Source organism: Cricetulus griseus, chromosome 8, assembly GCF_003668045.3.
Source record: "Cricetulus griseus strain 17A/GY chromosome 8, alternate assembly CriGri-PICRH-1.0, whole genome shotgun sequence".
NCBI lineage: Eukaryota > Metazoa > Chordata > Mammalia > Rodentia > Cricetidae > Cricetulus > Cricetulus griseus.
The window spans coordinates 6,767,943-6,787,894 of NC_048601.1; the positions used below are offsets into that span (position 1 = coordinate 6,767,943).

The window sequence follows — 19,952 nt, forward strand, 5'->3', positions numbered from 1 at the left end:
GCTCGTTGCTTGGAGCTCCAACAGTAACAGGCCCCTGTTTCCCAGTGTAGTCTTATAGGTAGAGCATTGACCAACTGAAGACTTGTAGGACATGGGATTTTGATGGGGAGAGTTGTTTTACGAGTGATTCTTTTTAATCTTCAGATGAGGAAACCAGTTTAGTTTCTATCAGATCATGCATGTAGCTTTTGCCACCAGTACCAGTCCAGCCAGCAACCTTTACAAATTTGTGCATGTTAAATCATTTTACATTCTAGGCGAGAACAAGATACACAGTTGATGTAGAGAACAAGATACACAGTTGATGTTAGTCTAGAAGAGCTTCACTAAGGAGTGTTGATGACTCTGGGTGTCTGATGAGAAATTCCAATGAAGTGTTTTGTGTGTATGGGTTCTGTTTGATAACTTCAGAAGACACAGGTCATGGGTCTGTTTCTAAGGTTAATTGGGCCTTTTATTTCCTGTAGGTTTCAAAACCTGCTGTGGTCCAGAAAGATGTTTGTGGACAGCATGAAGATCTACAACCACAGCTATATCTACATGCCTGCTTTCTCTATGAAGACAGGAACCGAGCCCTCTCTCCGTGTATATTACACACTGAAAGATGTGGGTGCCAATCAAACAGTGCTTTTTGCTAACCCCAACTTTCTGCGGAGCATTGGAAAGTTCTGGAAGAGTAGGGGGATCCATGCCAAGCGCCTGTCTACAGGACTCTTTCTGGTGAGCGCAGCCTTGGGCCTTTGTGAGGAGGTGGCTATCTACGGCTTCTGGCCCTTCTCTGTGAATATGCACGAGGAGCCCATTAGTCACCACTACTACGACAATGTCTTGCCCTACTCAGGATTCCATGCAATGCCTGAGGAATTTCTCCAACTCTGGTACCTTCATAAAATTGGTGCACTGAGGATGCAGCTAGGTCCATGTGAGGAGCCATCACTCCAGCCCACTTCCTAGGGACCATAAAAGAAGAAAGAACTGGGTGGGATATTTTTGCTAGGTTTTCTATGTGACTTCCAAAAGGAACGGCCAAAGTGTGTCATGGATTGGCATGATAGGAGACAAACAGAAACCCAAGCAAAACTTTGCTTCTGATGTTGGCTTGGAGAACAATAAGAAATGAAATGTTCTGGGGGAAACATTTTTTATAGCATGTTGTGGATTTGCAATTGGAACAACACCAAGGAGATGATGCTGGCAGATCACTTGTCTGGGGTTCATATCTGGAAAATGCAACTCAAGGAGCAGATGAACTCTAATTGCTGAGGCTGAGGGGCTCATCGTGGAAGCATGTGGGAGATGCTGGGGTATTGCTGACTGTCAGTATGCACCAGCATCACAGTCATTTTAAAAGACCTGTCTTACTGAGGCTGTCGTTAGAACTGTAGGTTTTTAAAAATTACTATTTCTTTTTGCCCTGTTTAGGGCTGTGGATGGGTGATATGGTAGACTTACAAAATGCTTCCTGCTGATTTTTGTGAGTCGTTAAAAACAAGTCTATGTTGACTAGAGTCCCCTCCACTAGTACAGTTTTAACTAAGAATTTGCTTCTTGCCTCTTTGGTTAGGTCTACTTAGAATGAATCTCTGTTGAATTTAGACTGTGTTGATTCACAGTCTACATAACGTGAGATACTTCCTCTCCTCAGATGTTGAGAGAGAAACTCAATTTTAGGTCCCCATCACATCAACCCATTGGCTCTGTTGCTATTATTTTCACAAAATCACTATGCACACTATTTACTTGTAGCGTGACAAAAGTGTCTTCATTTAATGATAGGTGAAGTAGCTCCCAGAGAGTAAGAACTGGTCTCTGAGGCAGACAGACCAGAAGGCAGGGCTGCCCTTTTCTCTTTAACATGAATATTTCCTATCAAGGTACGTGTGTGTGTGTGTGTGTGTGTGTGTGTGTGTGTGTGTGTGTACATGTGAATATTTCCTTTCAAGACAATATGTGTATGTACACATGAATATAGACACATATACTCTGACACACTATACAAAGTCATCAAACATTATTCTCATGGAGCTGTCAGAACTGAGTGTGTGTGACCTGGTGTCTGTAACCAGTGTTGGAGAGCTACAGGGATACATCAGGGAATCCATTCCATGTTGACGTAAGTAGAGCTGGCATAGCAGTTGCTCTGTTTGCAAGCCAGCATGGAGTGCAAGGTTTACCCTCAAATACATAACGAATGAGAGCTGCTCTCATATTCATCCTGCCCCCACCCAAATCTCATGAATAGGCCTTGTGCTGAGCATGGTGACAAGAGACATGGCTCATGCAAGTGAGCAGGTAGGAACCACTAGTTGTGTATTTCCTTAGTGTCAGTTAGGGATGCTTGGGTGGCTTGATAGAGCAGCTTTGTCACAGCCGGGGAACTCTACTCGAAGGCCAAATGTGTTCATGGTAGATAAGGGGACACACAGAGACATGTTGCCTGGTCTTTGTGCTTTGAGATGTGTTGGGCTCCAATGAGATGAGAAGACTCGTGTTTATTGTCTCAAGTGTTGTAATGGTGTAGGTAAAGTTGACCCACAAGCTCTACTTCACCTTGAAGGTAGAAAGTACCTTGATCATGTCTATGAAAATAGGCCTTTAAAAAGAGGCTAACTTACAAGATATTGAAGTTATTGAAGAGTTGCACATTTGAGGGTAAGGAATTTCCAAATGTGATCAAATATCCAGGTTACTCTAGAAATTAGTTGTGCTGATGTTTATAGAATGAAGAGAATGAAGCTCACCACTGTGCTGGGCTGGCTTTGTGTTTCCACCTTGTGTGGCAGGCAGGCGGCACAGGATATCAGGAAGACAGAGTGAGCGGTGTTAGTCACGTCTGTGCAACCCTGAATTTAATCCCTGTTTTGAGCAACTGGCATTTAATAATTACCTAAGAAAGAATGTATTTTTACCAATAGACTTTACTAAAAGTGTAACAGGCCTAAGAAATCAACACACACAAAGATTAATTAAATGTGAGTTCAGATGAATGCATTAATTGGTCAACGTATAAATGAGAAACTCATAAAATTCACACATCACAGTACACTGAGAATGCTGTCTGGGAGTTTGAACTCTTGATAAACGGTCAACACTGCCAGACCTTCAATGATTGCCTTTCCCTCTCAGGCGCCACGAGCCAACACCTGAGAACATGTTTTCATTGTTATGACCAAGAATCCTAGCTGCTTGTAGTGGGGACCCACCATGGATGACGGTCCAGCAGCACCAGGTGGGCCACTTGCCACAGAGAATGACCCAGAGAAATGCTAGTAGTGTAAAAATTGAGAAACCCCAAGTCAGAACAAAAGAGAAGTGTGGCTGCTCATGCTATCAGCCCTTTGACACAGGTATATCGTTCCGGCCCGAACAGCATCGCTGCAATCTTTCGTTATTTAATGGAGACAATTCATAGGTGTGCCATACATGTAACTTTTTGTATTTGGTTAGATGATTGTAGCTAAGCAAGAGGTAGGTGTGTGTGTGTGTGTGTGTGTGTGTGTGTGTGTTTAACATTATTTTTAGTAAAATATGTGTTTCTATGTAGAAACCTCTCCAGAATTGCCCTGTAGAACATTCTGGAGTATTCTATTACCCTTAAGAGGTTGGGTTATATTTGGTTCTACTTAACTGAAATTAAGGCCTTCAGCTCTAGGCCTGGTCCATTATTTAATGTACTTGACCTTTAACTTTCAGACAGAAGGGATTTGGGTTATGATGGACACATTCAATAGAACGCATTAAATTAATTTCAGTGTGTCTGGCAACAGATGACAGCCCTCTCTGCCACCAATTAGAGCAATGCTTCAAGTGTGTGTGTGTGTGTGTGTGTCGTGCATGTGAGTATGCGTGTGAGGAGAGAGAGAGAGAGAGAGAGAGAGAGAGAGAGAGAGAGAGAGAGAGAGGAGAGAGGGAGGGAGAGGGAGAGGGAGACAGACAGATGTTCAGGCTGTGCCCTTTGTGCTTCTTTGCTGGGAAGCCAGTCATCTATAGTTTTAATTTCCATGTTTGAAAAATATCAACTTTGTGGAATTCTTTTGCTGGAAAATCCTTGTAGGGAGGGATATAATGAGAAAACCAGTCACCAGCGCATCAAGGGCTCTTCACCTTATGCTCTCCAGTACCTAAGCTTGCATTTGTTAATCTGGGGGCCCATGGCAGAGTCTGGTCGCTTTGACCCTGTTGCAGACCTGCGTATGATCATGAGGAGTAGAGTTCTATTCTCTGTGTCCTCGGATAAACCTTTGGAGACCCGGAAGCTAGGGAGATAGCAAATATCCCATAGTTCCTGTGCTGTGTCTTTGAAACATTGAGTCTATAAACTAAAAGTGAAGCCACAGGATTTAGTCTCAGCCTTATACAATTCCTGTTTTATAAGTGGGAGAGTCTTAAATGTATAGACAGCACACACACACACACACACACACACACACACACACACACACACACACACACACGAATAGTATCTGCCTTATTCTCAGCCTTAATGTGCCATTTAACATTGTCACATATGTCCCAGAGAGGAGTGATTGACACGTGTGAATGAATGGAAAGGTTGTTCGTACTTCCTAACCTTTCTCGTAGCAACAAGGAAGGGACATGCTTCTGATTCCTTGTTTGGGTTTTCTCTCTGTTGCTGACATTTGTAGTTTCTTCTTCCTTTAACACAGAGGAACAAACATATTGAAGTGAATTACAGTATTGTGAACACTTGAGTAACAGCCAAAGCCCTTGACATCACTTGTTAGGGCACAAAAGAAGAATTATATTTTATGGTTGCTCATCTGCCTATGACTGTCAGTCTCACTTCTATGTTAAAAGCCTTCCTGGTTTTGCTTTTCAGTTGAAGGTGTTGGGATTCAACACAAAGTTGTCCAAGAGTTTTATGGTGTAATATCCAAATATAGGGATCGAGTTTCGTCTTGCTTCTGTGTAATGAGAATCCCTCCAGGTAGCTGTCACTTCCAAATGTATGATTTATGCAATAATAGTAAACACCAAAACAGAAAACTGGATTCATGGAATTCTGGATTTCTCTTTACAGTAATAGAAAGAAAAAAATGCAATAGAGAAAAAGATGTAACCAAAATGAAAACTAAGTGATTCTTCCCCCACTGCAAAGGATCTATTGAGAAGGGGCTCCGCCTCAGAAGGCAGCTCAGCAGACAGGAAGGGATGGATCGTCGTCTTAGAATGCCGTTGCAAGAATGGAATGGCTTCAAGGTATTGGAGAGGAAATGTGTTTTCGTGTCATCATTGGGGTTAGGATGAACAGATGTTAGATGGGCCATGAGCATGGACCGTGAGGAAGGTGTGAAGCTGGTACCTGTTTTTTCACGTGGATCTTGGGAGTCTGCCCACTCCAGACGGTGCTCTCCTGGGTGCCTGAGTCTGGTGAAGCAAACACCTACATATCCCTCTGTCACCTGCCTTTTGATTCATACTCTCAAGGTGAGTTATAATTTATCTCTCCTGTCAAGATGAGGCAGCAGTAGCGGCAAATACCATCCTGATGTTGACCGGTGGACGTGGCCTCACACATTCACAAGAGTTACTGTCAGTTTCCTGTCTCCACAGTGATTCCCAAGACAGAGGATGGCAACCTAGATTCATTATCCTTCATGTTTTAGTTCAATCTCCCTCCCTCCCTCCCTCCCTCCCTCCCTCCCCTCCCTCCTTCCCTCCCTCCCTCCCTCAGTCCCTCCCTCCTAATGTTATCTATGCTCATGGAAAATAGGAAAGGAACTGATTTGGTAGTGTTGGGGAGTGGCAGAGGCTGCCTTAACTTTTCCTGGCTCGGCTCCCCACTTACATATTCCTGTCATGTGTTTGTGGCTTTGCAGATGTTTCCATGTCTGTCCAACTTGTACCTTTATTATCAGCAAGGACCCTTTTAAATGTAGCAAATGGGACTATTTTATAGAAATTCATGATAGTATGTAGGCCTTGGAGAAGTCTGATAATGGTGTGTAAATATCCTTTGCTCAGTTGTGGAATGTTTTTTCTAAGGTCTTTTAGGCGAAAACTAAAGGAAAATTGCTAGAGTTAAGAATGTTTTTCCAGAAAACTCCAGTATTCATGGAAGCAAGGAACCAACATATTGCTGTTTTCCATTCTGTCCAGCACAGACAGGCGTCTCTCTCCACAGTTAGGGTGACTGATGGCCATTGTGGTGCACGATGGAGACGCTGCATATGAGAAGGGGAGAGAAAATACACACAGCACACTATTCTAAAGCCTGCTTCATCTTTTTAAAAATTCTATAATATTACTAGACTTATAGGTACCATGCAGCATAGTTTGATCTGCATAATATTGTGGGAATATTTTTACCTTTAGCCTCTATCATTGCTCATTCTAGACTATTCCACATGTATGCAAGCTGTTTTATCAGTGTATAATTTCAGAGGTTGGGTAAGAGTAAAAATAGGAAATCTTAAATATCCTTTCTCATGTATTGTATACTGGTCCACAGATATAATAATTCTGGGAAAAATTTCTAGATCAGACTATAAAATTGAAATCACCTTTGAAGTGTTTAGAGAGTGGCTTCCTCCTATTAAAGCCAAATTTGATTGACAGGAAGTATGGGGCTAACCCAATGCTCTTCATTTCCTTTCTTTTTAAGAATTTCTTATAAAATGTAGCAGGTAAGAAAAAAAGGTTAATTGGTACTTTTTATGGTGTGACTTGAAAAAAAAATGGTGCCTGTCTGTTGTCTAAGATAAACAGTGGTGTGCCAGAGGAGAGTCACTGGGGAAATGTCTTTTCTTTGGTGTGTTCCTGAACTGTGGCTGGCAGTGAGAAAATTAACCGAGTCTCAGTTTCTCTACCTCCCTTCCTTGGAGAATATTTGGAAATGTACCCTGTGAATAAAATGGGTTTCTTTTCAATGCAGTTTGTCAAGTCCTCTTATTTCTTTGACGTATGTTCGTGATTTCCTTCTCAATTCTCCCTGTTCTTTGTCTCTACCTTGGCTGCCCTGTTTGACTCTTCCCAGGTGGGTGAAAGTCATGCTGCTTAGTAAGAGTTCTGTTTTAGAAGTACAGAATTATAGGGGTGGTGGGACGGCTCAGTGGGTAAGGGAGCCCACTGCCAACCTGGCGACCTGGGTTTGATCACAGGGGTCACACACATGCAGGTGCACATACACACAAAATTAATAAATGAGATGGATTGCAAAAGTTACAGGGAAAATACATACAGAATTATAGTTGGTGTGTCAAGGATACCACATATTGCTGGTGGATGGCTCAGTGGGCGGCACCAAGTCTGATGACTTTACTTTGGTTCTTGGAACCCTTGTAGTAGAAGGGAAGCTATCTTTTGACCCCCACATGTATGCCATGTGAATAAATATAAAATAAGTAAACAATACATAATTGTAAAATAAATGAATTAATGTAAGTTTTGAAGGTTTTTTTTTTTTTACGTGTTTTATGTATATGGTGTTTCGTCTGCATGTGTGTCTGTGTGTGCACCACACGGGTGCAATGCCTGAGGAGGGCAGAAGAGGGCATCGGATTTCCTGGAACTGGAGTTACGAGTGGTAGTGAGCCACCAAGTGGGTGCCGGAACTGAACTCTTGTCCTTTGCGAGAGCAGGCAGTGCTCTTAACCCCTGAGCCATTTATCCAGACTGAAAGAAAATAAGCAAACACTGCACAGTACATGTCAATATGACAGACTTTGAAGGTCCTTGGTGGAGGGCCTCACTATCCCTGGGGAGGAGCCGGGGGGGGGGGGGGGACATGGGAAGATGAGAGGGCGAGGGAATGGGGGATGGATGTAAATATGAGTAGTAATTAAAGAATTGAATAAAAAATAAAATAAAAATTATTATATGTAAATATATAAATTACATATGGAATATGAAATATTATATGCCAATGTATATATATATTATATAATATATATATATATATATATATGACTCATCCTAGGCAGAGGACAGACTGTGTCTCCTTTGCAAAGCAGAAAGGACATTACGCACCTGCATAGCACGACTAATACACAGAGCCTCTGTTTCCAGCGATACAATTGTCCGTCTTTGTAATGAGTCCACTTCAGTGTGTGTGTCTAAGATACTTTCACTAATTGCTAACATAGACAAGACAGTGAGACTCCTGCTCATTTCAAAGTGTGTGACTTTGAGAGGCCACGTATACCTTCTTGTCAGAATCATTTAGGTAATTGCTTCGTACTCCCCGTCCCTTGGGCTCTGTGTCCCCGTTCTGTCAGAGACTCTCAGAGGGAATGACATTGAGAAAGGTGCCTGTCTCCATCCTCTGTGATACACTTCTGGGAAACCGAGGGAGGCACTTGGTACAGATCTTATTAATTGCATGACTTCATTTCCACAGTGGCCTTTAGGCCACCACTCTTTCAGGAGGAGTCTATGAGTGAGTGAAGATGAGGCATGGTGTTTGCAGCTCCCTCATGCACTGGGAAGACCTGTTGTATAAACTTGTGTTACCCTAACTGTGTGAAGAAAACATATTTAGCTTTGGTAACCAACTATCATTAGGTCACACAATCTAAATTTTACGAAATCCAGCTGTTCTACTCTTCACAAGCCCAAAGGCAAATGTATGTTCAAGAATTTCCCCCAGGCCCGAAAGCAGTCAAAGGCTATGAGATGATAGGAGGAATTAAAGGGGGCTGATCAAAATCATTTCTAGTTCGTAGTGCGCAGTCTACGGGGCTTTTGTAAACATGCAAACCTTTTTGCTGTTTCCATTACTGAATGTTATTGTTATTGTTGTTGTTTGTTTGTGCCACAAGAGTCATGGTTTCTTGGCACAAACTGGGGATGGGAGAAAACCACCCTCAATATTGGGAACATGCTAATATTATTTATTTATTTATTTATTTATTTATTTATTTATTTATTCTTTTTGTTGTTGTTGTTGTTTTGAGACAGGGCTTCTCTGTGTAGCTTTGGAGAAGATTTTATTTTTATTACTTTTTATTTATGTGTAGTGTGTCTGCCATTTGTGCGTGAGTTGCTACTGGAGGCCAGATGTTCTCTGCAGCTGGAGTTGCAGGTGATTGTGTGCCACCCAACATGGGTGCTGGGAATCTAACTCAGGTCCTCTGGAAAAGCAGTGAAATCTCTTAACCACTGAGCCATCTCTCCAACCCTGTATACTGGGAACATTTTTATGATAAACAGTGAAATGAAAAGTTGAATTGGAAGACAACTAAGAGCTTGTGGTGTCAAATTAGATGTCAGTCAAGACTATTCTGACATTTGTATGTATGGAGAAGACAGACGGCCAAACCTGGCCAAGGGGATTCATTGAGGTGGAGTGGGGACTGTTGACATTAGCTCCTTGCCCGATGACTCTCTAGGGACTGACTCTATTCCAGGGTTAACCCTCACCTGAGCTTTTTCTGGCTGGGCACTAGATAGTCATGAGAAGCAGGCTACCCTTTGTCCCTATCCCTGATTCTAGGTATAACTTCTGTACCTGAGACCCAAACCATTTGTCCAGAAGCCCATAGAGAGAGTAGTGAGGTCATCACAGGACTCCCAGGCATCCTGGCCATGCTGTTCTGTCCGTAGCTTTTACAAAGCTGAAGGCTGAGATGATGACATCATTCTCTAGAGCAGTCTGGAGTTGTCCACAATGCTCTTCTCCATGGAGCACAATAGCCATGTAACTGAAGTAGATGTTTATTTGGAGTCTTCTTTTCTATCCTCATTGTTTTTTACTAATACCAATATCTATGAACTTACCAATGGTATTTACCATGGTATTGTTTCACACTGTATACACTGTTGCTGGGAAGAGACACCATGATCATGGCAACTCCTATATAGGAAAACTTAACTGGGTGGCTTACAGTTCAGTGGTTCATTCAGTCCAGAATCCTCACAGAGGGACATGACAGCATGCAGGCAGACATGGTGCTGGGAAGGTAGCCCAGAGTTCTTTCTACATTTGTGCAGGCAACAGGAAGTGAACTGATGCTGGGTGTGGTTTGAGCATATATGAGCCCTCAGAGCCTGCCTACACAGTGACTTACTTCCTCCCACAAGGCCACACATACTCCAACAAAGCTACATTCCTAATAGTACCACTCCTTATGAGTTTACCAGGGCCAATTACATTCAAACTACCACATTCCACTCCCAGGCCCCATAAGCTTATAATAATATCATAATTTAAAATGCATTTATTCCAACTTCAAAGTCACCATGGTCTATCACAGTCTCAACAATGTTTTAAAGTCCAAAGTTCAAAATCTCTACTGAGATTCATTCAATCTCTTAACTCTAATCCCTTATACAATCAAAATTAAAAAAAGATCACATGCTTCCAACATATAATGGCACAGGATATATGTAACTGTACTAAAATGTAGGGGAGCATAGTAAGGAAATACTGGACCAAAGCAAGACAGAAAACCAGCGGAGCTAACTCCAAACATGTATCTGCCTGTCTGATGTCAAAATGGTCGTCAGCTGTCTAACTCCTTTCAGCTTTGTTGACTGCAACACACTTCTTTCTCTTGGGCTGGTTCCAACCCCTGTTAACAGCTCTCCTTGGCTCTTGTGTCTCCAACATCTTGGGGTCTCCAAGGCAATCCAGGCTTCAATTTCACAGCTTCAGGAAATGGCTTCTCTAGGCCTTTATTCAGGGACACTCCTGACACATGCCTGGCCTCAGCAGTTTCCTTAATAGCTTCTGCAAATTCCATTGCTCCTTTCTTCTGTCCTTAATTACAGAACCATGTGACTGAAGTTGCCAAGTTCTGCTGCTTACTAGGGCTGGAAGATGTCTCTGCCCCCCTCCCCCCACACACACATGCGCTCAATTACATCTCCAACTTTCTGTTTTTAATGGTTTCCTTCACTGCCTAAGCTTGGCTGTCCTGAAACTGGATCTGTAGACCAGGTTGGCCTAAAACTCAGAGATCTGCCAGCCTCTGCATCCCAAGTGCTGGCATCAAAATGTGTGTACCACCACACCAGCTCTAAGATTCTCTTAAGTTCCTTTTCACAAGTTGGAAGCTTAGCTGGGTGAGATCTTGCCCTGGGATCAACACTCCCTTTACTCCATTTCTTAATCTGTTTATCTCCTTGAAGACAGGATTTAGCTCCATTCCACTTCCTGGTGCTCCTTTTCTCCTCAAATTGTACATTTTGTACTTTTCCTTGTGCAGCTCGCTCCATTTCATTACAAATCTGTATAAGAGTGACCTGTAATAACCACATGACAGAGTCTATACTAGGCTGTTTAGAGATTTCCTCTGCCAATGGAATTAATCCAAATCTCTTCACTTTAGTTTCAGGCAGACTTGTAGGACAAGGACAAAAATCAGACACTTTCTCCACCAAAATATCTCAAGAAAGATCTCTTGGAAACACACTGTATTTCTTCTAAAATTACATTCAAACTACAGCACTATCCTTCTGACCAAGGAACACACATCAAATTGAAGGAAATATTGCAGAGAGCTCACCACAATGGGATTAACTAGTGTTACTTTTTAACCATGTCATCTAGAAGATACATTCTCCATGGAGTGATGTTTTCTACAACTCTGTAAAATTAGTTCTGAGGGACAAAAACAAATTCTTATGTATTACAACAGTTAAGAAGAACTTTTGTTTTAAGATAGGTCTCATGTAGTCCAGGCTGTCCACAGACTCACTATGTAGCTGAGGGTGTCCTTGAACTTCTGATCCTCTGGCTTCCATGCCCAATTTACTGAGCACTGGCAATCAAACCCAGGACATTGTATATGTTAGCAAGTACTCTACCAACTGAGTTACACGTCCAGCTCAGGGGGGAATATTAAAAGTTTCCTTGGGAGTTGGTGTGGGGGAATAGCAAAAACAAATTGTTCTTGAACTGATAGCTGCTCCCTACTACAAAGTTGGTGTGAGTGGAGAGAGATGCACATTAGTAACCAAGTGAGAAATAATGCCTTGAGAGGCTGAAGGCCATCTGACAGGATGTGTGTGTGTTTATGGACAAGACCAACTTTCTTGACTAGATGTTTGGATTATATTCAGAATGGTTTTTAAAAGACAGAAGTAAGTGTGGCTCTACATGTTGTAGTTTTCTGTGTTATTACTTTTTATTAATTTAAAAAAATTTATTATCCACTTAGCAGTATATGGGCATCTAGTCTAGTTCCATTGCTCCAACATTGTGACTAGAGCAGCAATAAACACAGAAGGGCTGTTCACCCTCTGTTGTAAAGTGGGGGTCCTTAGGGTGTGTGTCCAGGAGTAATAGAACTAGATCCTATGATGGTTCTGTTATTAACACTCTGGGTAACCTTGATGGCTACACCATTTTCTACTCCACCGACAGTGGGTAAGTGTCTCTATTTCCCTAACCCTCCCCAGAATGCGTAGTCATTCGCTTTTTGACACTAGCATTCTAACTGGCCTAAGATGAAATGGCAAAGTATTATAATTTGCATTCCCCTGCTTGCTAAGGGTGAACATTTTTTGGAGTATTTATTAGGCATCTTTGTTTCTTTTCTTTTTGTTCTTTTTTTTAGTCCTAAAGATCATTTCATTGGGGTTGTTTGCTCTCTTGAGGTTTAACACGTAGCACTTTGTATTTGCATCTAGATGCCCCCTGTGTAACCACATGTTAAAGTTTGAATGCAGCCAGGTATGGCAGTTCACTTCTGTGACCCCAGCACTTCAGAGACAGAGGCAAGAGGATCAATCACTTGCTAGTCTACATCGTGCCCGGCCAGCCAGGACTATATAGCAAGACCTGTTTCAAGGTGAGTAAAAAATAACATAAGGGTGGGTGTTAAGTGGCAGATGAGCTTTCTGTTCAGATACATTGCTTTTCTGGGCCTAGCACACCCACCCCCAGGATGCTAGGGTCTTTGAGATGCTAGAGCTAGGACAACATTTTCTTTGCCTCTCCTGAGACTAACATTAGGACCTGGGAGGTTCTTGACCAGGGATTTTGCTTCAGAGCTCAAATCAATGTTCCAAGCTGAAGATCCCCTCAGCACTGGCCAGGGCTGGCAAGGTACCAATGCTTTTGGTGAACGTTCCCCTCCTGTTTAGCATTTAATGTACATGAACATGAATGAACTACAGCATAAATCAAACCATAATGCCAGAGGAAAAAGGATCCCGATGACTTGACATTTATAAACAAAGACAGTTTTGGAAGGAATCTCATTTTTAAAATACTGTGTTGTGGCTTTGGTTAGATTAAATGCAGAAAGATAATTTCTGGTCATCAGCAATTGGGCATATTTTCATAGTGATGTGCTGTTTTTTATAGTTGGTACTCATAACTGTGTTCTTTTAAATACCTTTACCATTGTCAATATGACTTTGAGGAATCCCTCTGTCTAGATTTTACCATTTCTCCAAACCTAATCACCTACCACTACAGAAAGAACTTTATATAGATTATCAAGAAGGCACTGACACTTGGACTGGGGGATGATGGTTCAGTCTGTGGTGACATATTATTTATGATTTATTAAAGCTCGACTGAGGATTCAGGAAGCAAAGTCAGTCAGCCACAAGCCATAGAAGCCAGGCACACACCTTTAATCCCGGCAGCCAGAAGCTAGGAAGTGGTGGTACACACCTTTAAGCCTAGAACTCAGGATTAAGAGGTAGATGGAGCTTGGTGAGTCCAAGGCCACCCAGATCTACAAACTATTGATCCAGTCCTAAAGAGAAACAGCTCACACAAAGATGATCTCAGCACCTGGATCACACGCCTTTAATCCCAGCATTAGGGAGGTGTATAAGACAGGAGCAAGGTCAGTATCAAGCATTCATTATCCACCCACATTGAGAATAGGAATGCCCCAGCCCTTTCAGAGGTGAGAGCTCTCTGGTAACTTGGCTGCTTTGTGAACCCCAATATCTGTCTCTGGGTTTTTTTATTCACGCTACATCAGTCAGTAAAGTCCTTGCCTTCCCGACACTCACGTGAAAACTTGGGGCACCATGCTCTGTTCCTGTAACCACTAGGGAGGGGGAGATGAGAATCCCTGGCCAGCCTAGCCTAATGGTGAGCTCCAAGATCAGTAGAAGACAGGTCTCAAAGGAGCTGGATGCTGTTCCTGAGGGTGACACATGAAGCTGTCATCTGACCTCCACACACAAGTGCACACATGTATGCTCACCTGCACACATACATGTACCCCCCCACACACACACATTTAAAAAGAAGGTACTGACAAATGGACACCCTGGCAGTCTTTCACCATGGTTGCACAGATTATACCATCTGTTGTTACTTGACAGTCGGACTGTCACAGCCTTCCCTACCTCTAGAGGCACTGTTGTCCTCAGGACAACTGTGTTTCTGAACAAATCTCTCTAGGAACACCCAGCCACATAGACTGTGCTGTCATCTTCCCTTCTTCTTGGGAATTGGTGACAACTTGATTGTTTCTCAGTGTAGTATGGAAATGTGTTCTGCAAAATGTAACAAATTTGAACTATGTCCTTTTACATGATCTTCCCGACTCCTTGTAAGGATAATGGCCCATGACCTTTTTACACACACACACACACACACACACACACACACACACACACACACACACACGTAAAATGGCCTAAAATTCAACAACAACCAAAAAATGATACAAACAAATGTCCAAAACTCAACTAATGTCCACCAGACAAGCCTGTAACCGAGTTTTTGTGCGTGTAGGGAATGACCATTATCCCACGCTAAAGTATAAGAAACGAGACAGCAATTGCAGGATGCAATTTGATCTCAGAAATGTCAAAACATGAAAAGAGTCTATTTTAGAATCAATAGGATGCTTTTATCCTCCATTACTGGGGGAAGTAAAAGCGTTTTGAGGAGGCTTCAGCACACAAGAGAGCGGCCATCAAGGAAATGAGCGTGCCTTCACCTGCTGCTCTCTCCCTCTCCCGTCAGTCTTAATGACAGGAGAGAAAAGATCTTGAAATAAAGGGTCCAGTCAGACATAGTTCCCTTGACAATCTGCTTAATTCACATTAACCTGGGCTTCCTTAGACAAAAGTCGGACACTAGGGGGCTCTAACACACAAGGTGTTAAATGAAAATATCGACTGCCCATTTGCTTTTTGTTTTTAAAACTCGTTTTTTTAGAACTACCTCTCTAGGGAATGTAAAGATGATTAGATTCTGATCCCGACCTTGGAGCTTCCGCACCAAGGTGGGGAAGCTCAGACATCAGTGCAAGTGACAATAAAGGAAGGCAGGAGGCGAGTTAGAAAAGGAGCGGAAAGGAAGTTGAAGAGGGCTGAACGTGGTGGTCTATGTGGCTAATTTCAGCACCCAGGACGCTGAGATAGGAGGACTGTGAGTTTGACACTAGCCTGTGCAAAAAAATGTGTGTGTGTGTGTGTGTGTGTGTGTGTGTGTGTGTGTGTGTGTACTCAAGATTCCTTCTGTAGCTCATCCTGTCAAGTTTCTTTCGCTTGGGGGGGAACTGAGGGCTGTGAACTCAGTATATATGAAAGTTGGCTTTCTCGGGTGAGCATCCCAGCCTGGAATGGCTGCAGAGAGCTGCCTGGCCTTCAGGATGCAACTGCACTGTTAAAACGTGTGTCGTTTACCTGACCAGTGGCAGCTGTCAGAACACTAGTTCCTCCATGTTTCCCAGCAAGACTTGAACATGTTGATCGTTTTAATTCTTGTCAATTAAGTTTAGCCATTTAATCTTGGCCAGTTAATGAAAAGTAGTCTTGTCATTGCCTGGTGTCCAATGTCTTAAACCATTACTTTTTATATTTTGCATATATATTCTATTTTTGAGGCAAGGTGTCTCATATACCAGGTTTTCCTCTAACTTGCTATGTAGCTAAGGATGACTGAATCTCTGATCCTCCTGCCTCCACTCACTGAATACTGAGATTACAGGCATGCACTCGCACACATGATTTCTGTAAGACAGAGGGGACTGGCCCCAGGGGTGTACTCTACCAACCAACCCTCTTTCTGCTTTTGTTTTTAACTGTCTCCCTGAACCAGAACTCTCTCTGCAAGCGCTGGAGCTTTCTGATGCAGCAGCCCCTTGTATGAGGCTCGTTCTAAGTTTTCTGAAAACAAAGTGGAAGAGTGTTTTCGGGGCTGGGCTTCCTGGCACCCAAAGGTATAATAGAAAGAATCCCAAGCAGAAACTCAACTTTGGAAAAATTTATTTCTGATCCCCTTTCCTGCCTGTGTTGTGTCCCTCTCCCCTTCCATGCTTCTCCTTCTGATTCCTTCTCCAGCTTGCTAACCTTATCTCTTCCAGGGGTCACACTAACTCCTTCTGATTCCGTCTACAGCTTACTAACGTTAATTCTTCTGGGGTCCTTATGATTCTGGGAGTTTACTGCTTACTACTGTAAACTGTTCCAGGGCGTTTTCTCCTGGGTTAAAAGTCAACATGGCACCTCTGCCTGGTACCGAAAAGGTGGGAGAAAGAAAAGGAAGTGCTCCCCTGAAGTTGACTCTTTCTGTGGACAGGCTTCACAGCATGTTTTCCATGTCTTGTTAGCTTTGCTCTTTGCACCTCATAGATGATTTCCTGAAGTCAGGACCTCACTGCAGCCATGCCCCTGTTAGAAAACTACAAGGACTTCCTAGGAAGGCTCACCAGCAGAGCAGCTGTGGTTTAGTCCAGGCGATCTGCTTAGCTTCTGCAGGTTTTAAACCGTCTCTTCCTTGTGGAGCCTGAATGCTCTCCTGGCCCTGTTTTATTCTTAGAGAGCACAGTGGGAGAGTTCATGTACTATTTGCTGGGCCTGGAATGTCCCCAAGTCCCTGTAATTAGTCGTCAGCATCGGCTGTCAACTTGACATACTTGGAAAGAGGGCACCTCACTGGTTAGAGGATTGAGAAATGGGAAAGATTGTCTTCCCAGAGGTCCTTGCGTTTTGGCCTTGCTGTCTGTCTGTAATGGAGTGGAGTCTGAGGGAAGCAGTAGACTCCCTCATTGTCCTTCCCCTTTCATAGATTTTCTTGAATAAAGTGTTTTGACTGCTGTCTACCATTAGGACAATTTCTAGACATTCTAAATGTTTGTTTATCCGCCTTATTTTTTAAAAGACTGGTCACTATCGGTTATTGCTTCCCAGTGAGTAGGTCCACCAGGCCCTGGCTCTGGAGACAAACCTCATTTATACTGTTAGTCCCTATTACTTCGTGAGTACAATACTGAACACTTTCCAAAGACATATTCAGATCTCGATGCATTTTTGTTGTTGAGTTGTTTGACTTTTTAAAAATATTGATCTTAATATCATTTTTAAGTCTCCCAATGATCACAGAGTTTAATATATGAGTTTCAATACTTTCTGGCAGTCTGCATCTTGCCTTTTATTCTCCTAATGATGACTTTGACCAACACAACTTCCTAACTTCATGGAGTCCAACTATAATGCTTTAACAGTTAGTACTTTTATCTTTCTTTTTGAAGCAATCTTTGTATTACTCAAGATTCTGAAGATATCCTGTTTTCTTCTAGGAGACTTTTATTCCAAAATTTAACTATCCATATATAGTATAAGGTGAGATTCATGTCACTTCCAAGAATGAGTACCATTCATTGAAAAAAAATTCCTCTGCTTACTCAAATTTTCCTTTGTTTTGAATTAAGTGACCATGTATGTTTGTGTCATTTTCTGGACTCATTCTTCTATTCCGTTGGTCCATATGTGTAATTCTGGGTTCAGCTTACAGCATCCTTACCTACTACTGCTTTGTAGCACCCCTTAGAATCTCTTAAGTCCTAAGAGTGTTTCCCCTTTAAGATTTCTTTGGCTATTCTAGGATCTCCTTGTGTCTACATAGTTGTTGCCAACTGATATTGGCTCATGAGCATATAGACAAGTGTGACTGGCTATTTGGATTTGGATTTAACTGTATTGACTTTATAAATCAAAAGGAGAATTCAGACATTGTAATAATCCTGAGTCATCTGCTCTGTGATGATTTATTTCTATTATTTCTAAGTAGTCACTGATGATCTCTGTAATGCTTGACTACATTCCTTGTACTTTGCTTTGAATACACTGTGTTAGACTAATACTTCAACATGATTTTTTCATATCATAATAAATAGTATTGTTTTCAAAATCCTTTCTCAAATTCTTTTTTTTTTCTTTTGACACAAGATCTCATGTTAGCCAGACTGGATTCTTTAACACAAATTAATAAAAGACACAGGAGACAGATATTGGGGTTCAAGCTGAAGATCAGAGAAGCAAAGCAGCTGTCCACTAGCTCTCACCTCTAGCTCAGGCTGAAAAGGCTGATCCATGCACAAGCTCTTCACCAAGTCTCAAACTGCTGCCTCAGTGTGGCTGGAGAGTGAATGCCTCTCTGAGACCTTGCTTCTGTCTTATATACTTCCCTAATATTGGGATTAAAGGTTTGAGCTAAAATTTTCTTTTAGACCAATTCACTCTTGTGTAGATGAGTGACTTTGGACTCACAGAGATCCATCTATCTCTTAATCGTGAGTCCTAGGATTAAAGGTGTGTGCTAGCATCTCCTAGCTTCTGGCTGCTGGGATTAAAGGTGTGTAACATCACTGCCTGATCTCTATAGCTTGAGGATGACTTTGCTTTTCTGAATGCTCAGTCAAGCTTTAATAAATAATAAATAATATATCACTACAGACTTTGAACTTGCTATGTAGCCAAGAATGACTAGAAAGATTGTATACTGAATAAGGTAACCCAGGCCCAGAAAGACAAGCATGGCATTTTCACTTTCATCTGTGGTTTCTAACTCCTAATCTTCAGATGTAAGTAAATAATCTGGAGTAACTATAGTAACCAGGAATAAAGGACCAGGATTTAGGACACAGGGGTAGCTCTGGAGAGTGGAATGGCAGGATACAGGTGATATGAAAAGGGAAATGGGAAAAACCAAGGAAGGTCTTTAGTTGGGGAGATGGAAGGGAGGACAGTACAGAAAAAGAGGGAGGAGGGATGAATTACACTAATGGGGCTTGAAAAAGACAGAGAATCCTAAAATTACATGTGATACCAATTGTAGATAAACGCATTATATATCCTAAATGAAGTTACATCATTTGAAATGACAATACTCTCCCCCAAAGAGCCATATATTATCTAGTAAAAACCCCAGTAGCAGGCATAAGAAACCTCCTTTAGCGTTGTTGATGAGGGTTGTCCAAGATACTCCCCAAAAGCTAGTGCTATTGCCCTCGGTTGTCTCCCTGAAGTTAAGGTAAGACCCTATTGCTGAAGACTCCATGGACTTTGAACATAGGACTCAGAAGATTTTAGTCGGAATTGACAGGAAAGCCTCCTCCCTAAGGACTAGCTTTCATAGAACTGGAAATTGATATACAAGTTGCCAAGGGAGGAGAGCGATCAATAGTCCTACCCAGCTGTAATGAGTGGGAACCATGACAATGACAAGCATGGCGAGATAGCCCTGAAGTTGCCACAACCATACTTATCTCTTGCTGATAACTAACAGTTGTCTAATTGAACTTAAAACCAATTCAACAGGAGGAAAATCTGCCCAGTACTGGAAATTTAGCTAGCTACTGGGGCTAGTGAGATCATGGTTCTTAAAGGGGAACCTCCACATACTATTTACTAGACTAGCATCATTTCTGGCTGCATTCTAAGTACTTGTCCTTGTATCCGCAGATGGGTGAACTCTCACCCCTCATCAAAGAGCTTCTGTTCACAGCAGATAAAGACCATCACAGAAAAACCGCAACTGGTCAAAATACATAGAACACGTGGCCTCGGGGTGCCCAGAACCTGCGAGTACATCTACCACACAGCTCCTGCACCCATGGTTCAGGGACCATCAAGAAAGAGAGTGCAGGAGATTGTAAGGTCCAGTAGACTACAAGTCTGCTGTGAGATTGTTCCTTCTAGCCATGACAGGGAAACTCTACCCTTGGAATCTCAACAGCATGGCTGCCTAAATACCAAGTGGTTATCCCTAGTGACATACACAGGCA

The 19,952-nt window shown here is 42.3% G+C and overlaps 1 protein-coding gene across 1 annotated transcript in view; it reads left to right on the forward strand.

The window, feature by feature from the left end:
• Positions 1-1,360, forward strand: part of St8sia1 (ST8 alpha-N-acetyl-neuraminide alpha-2,8-sialyltransferase 1) — a 117,713-nt gene extending 116,353 nt beyond the window's left edge. The window contains exon 5 of the mRNA XM_027430158.2: positions 468-1,360. Coding sequence (XP_027285959.1) covers positions 468-954 — 487 coding nt within the window. The 3' untranslated portion in view covers positions 955-1,360. The remainder of the gene's footprint in view (positions 1-467) is intronic.
• Positions 1,361-19,952: the final 18,592 nt, after the last annotated feature.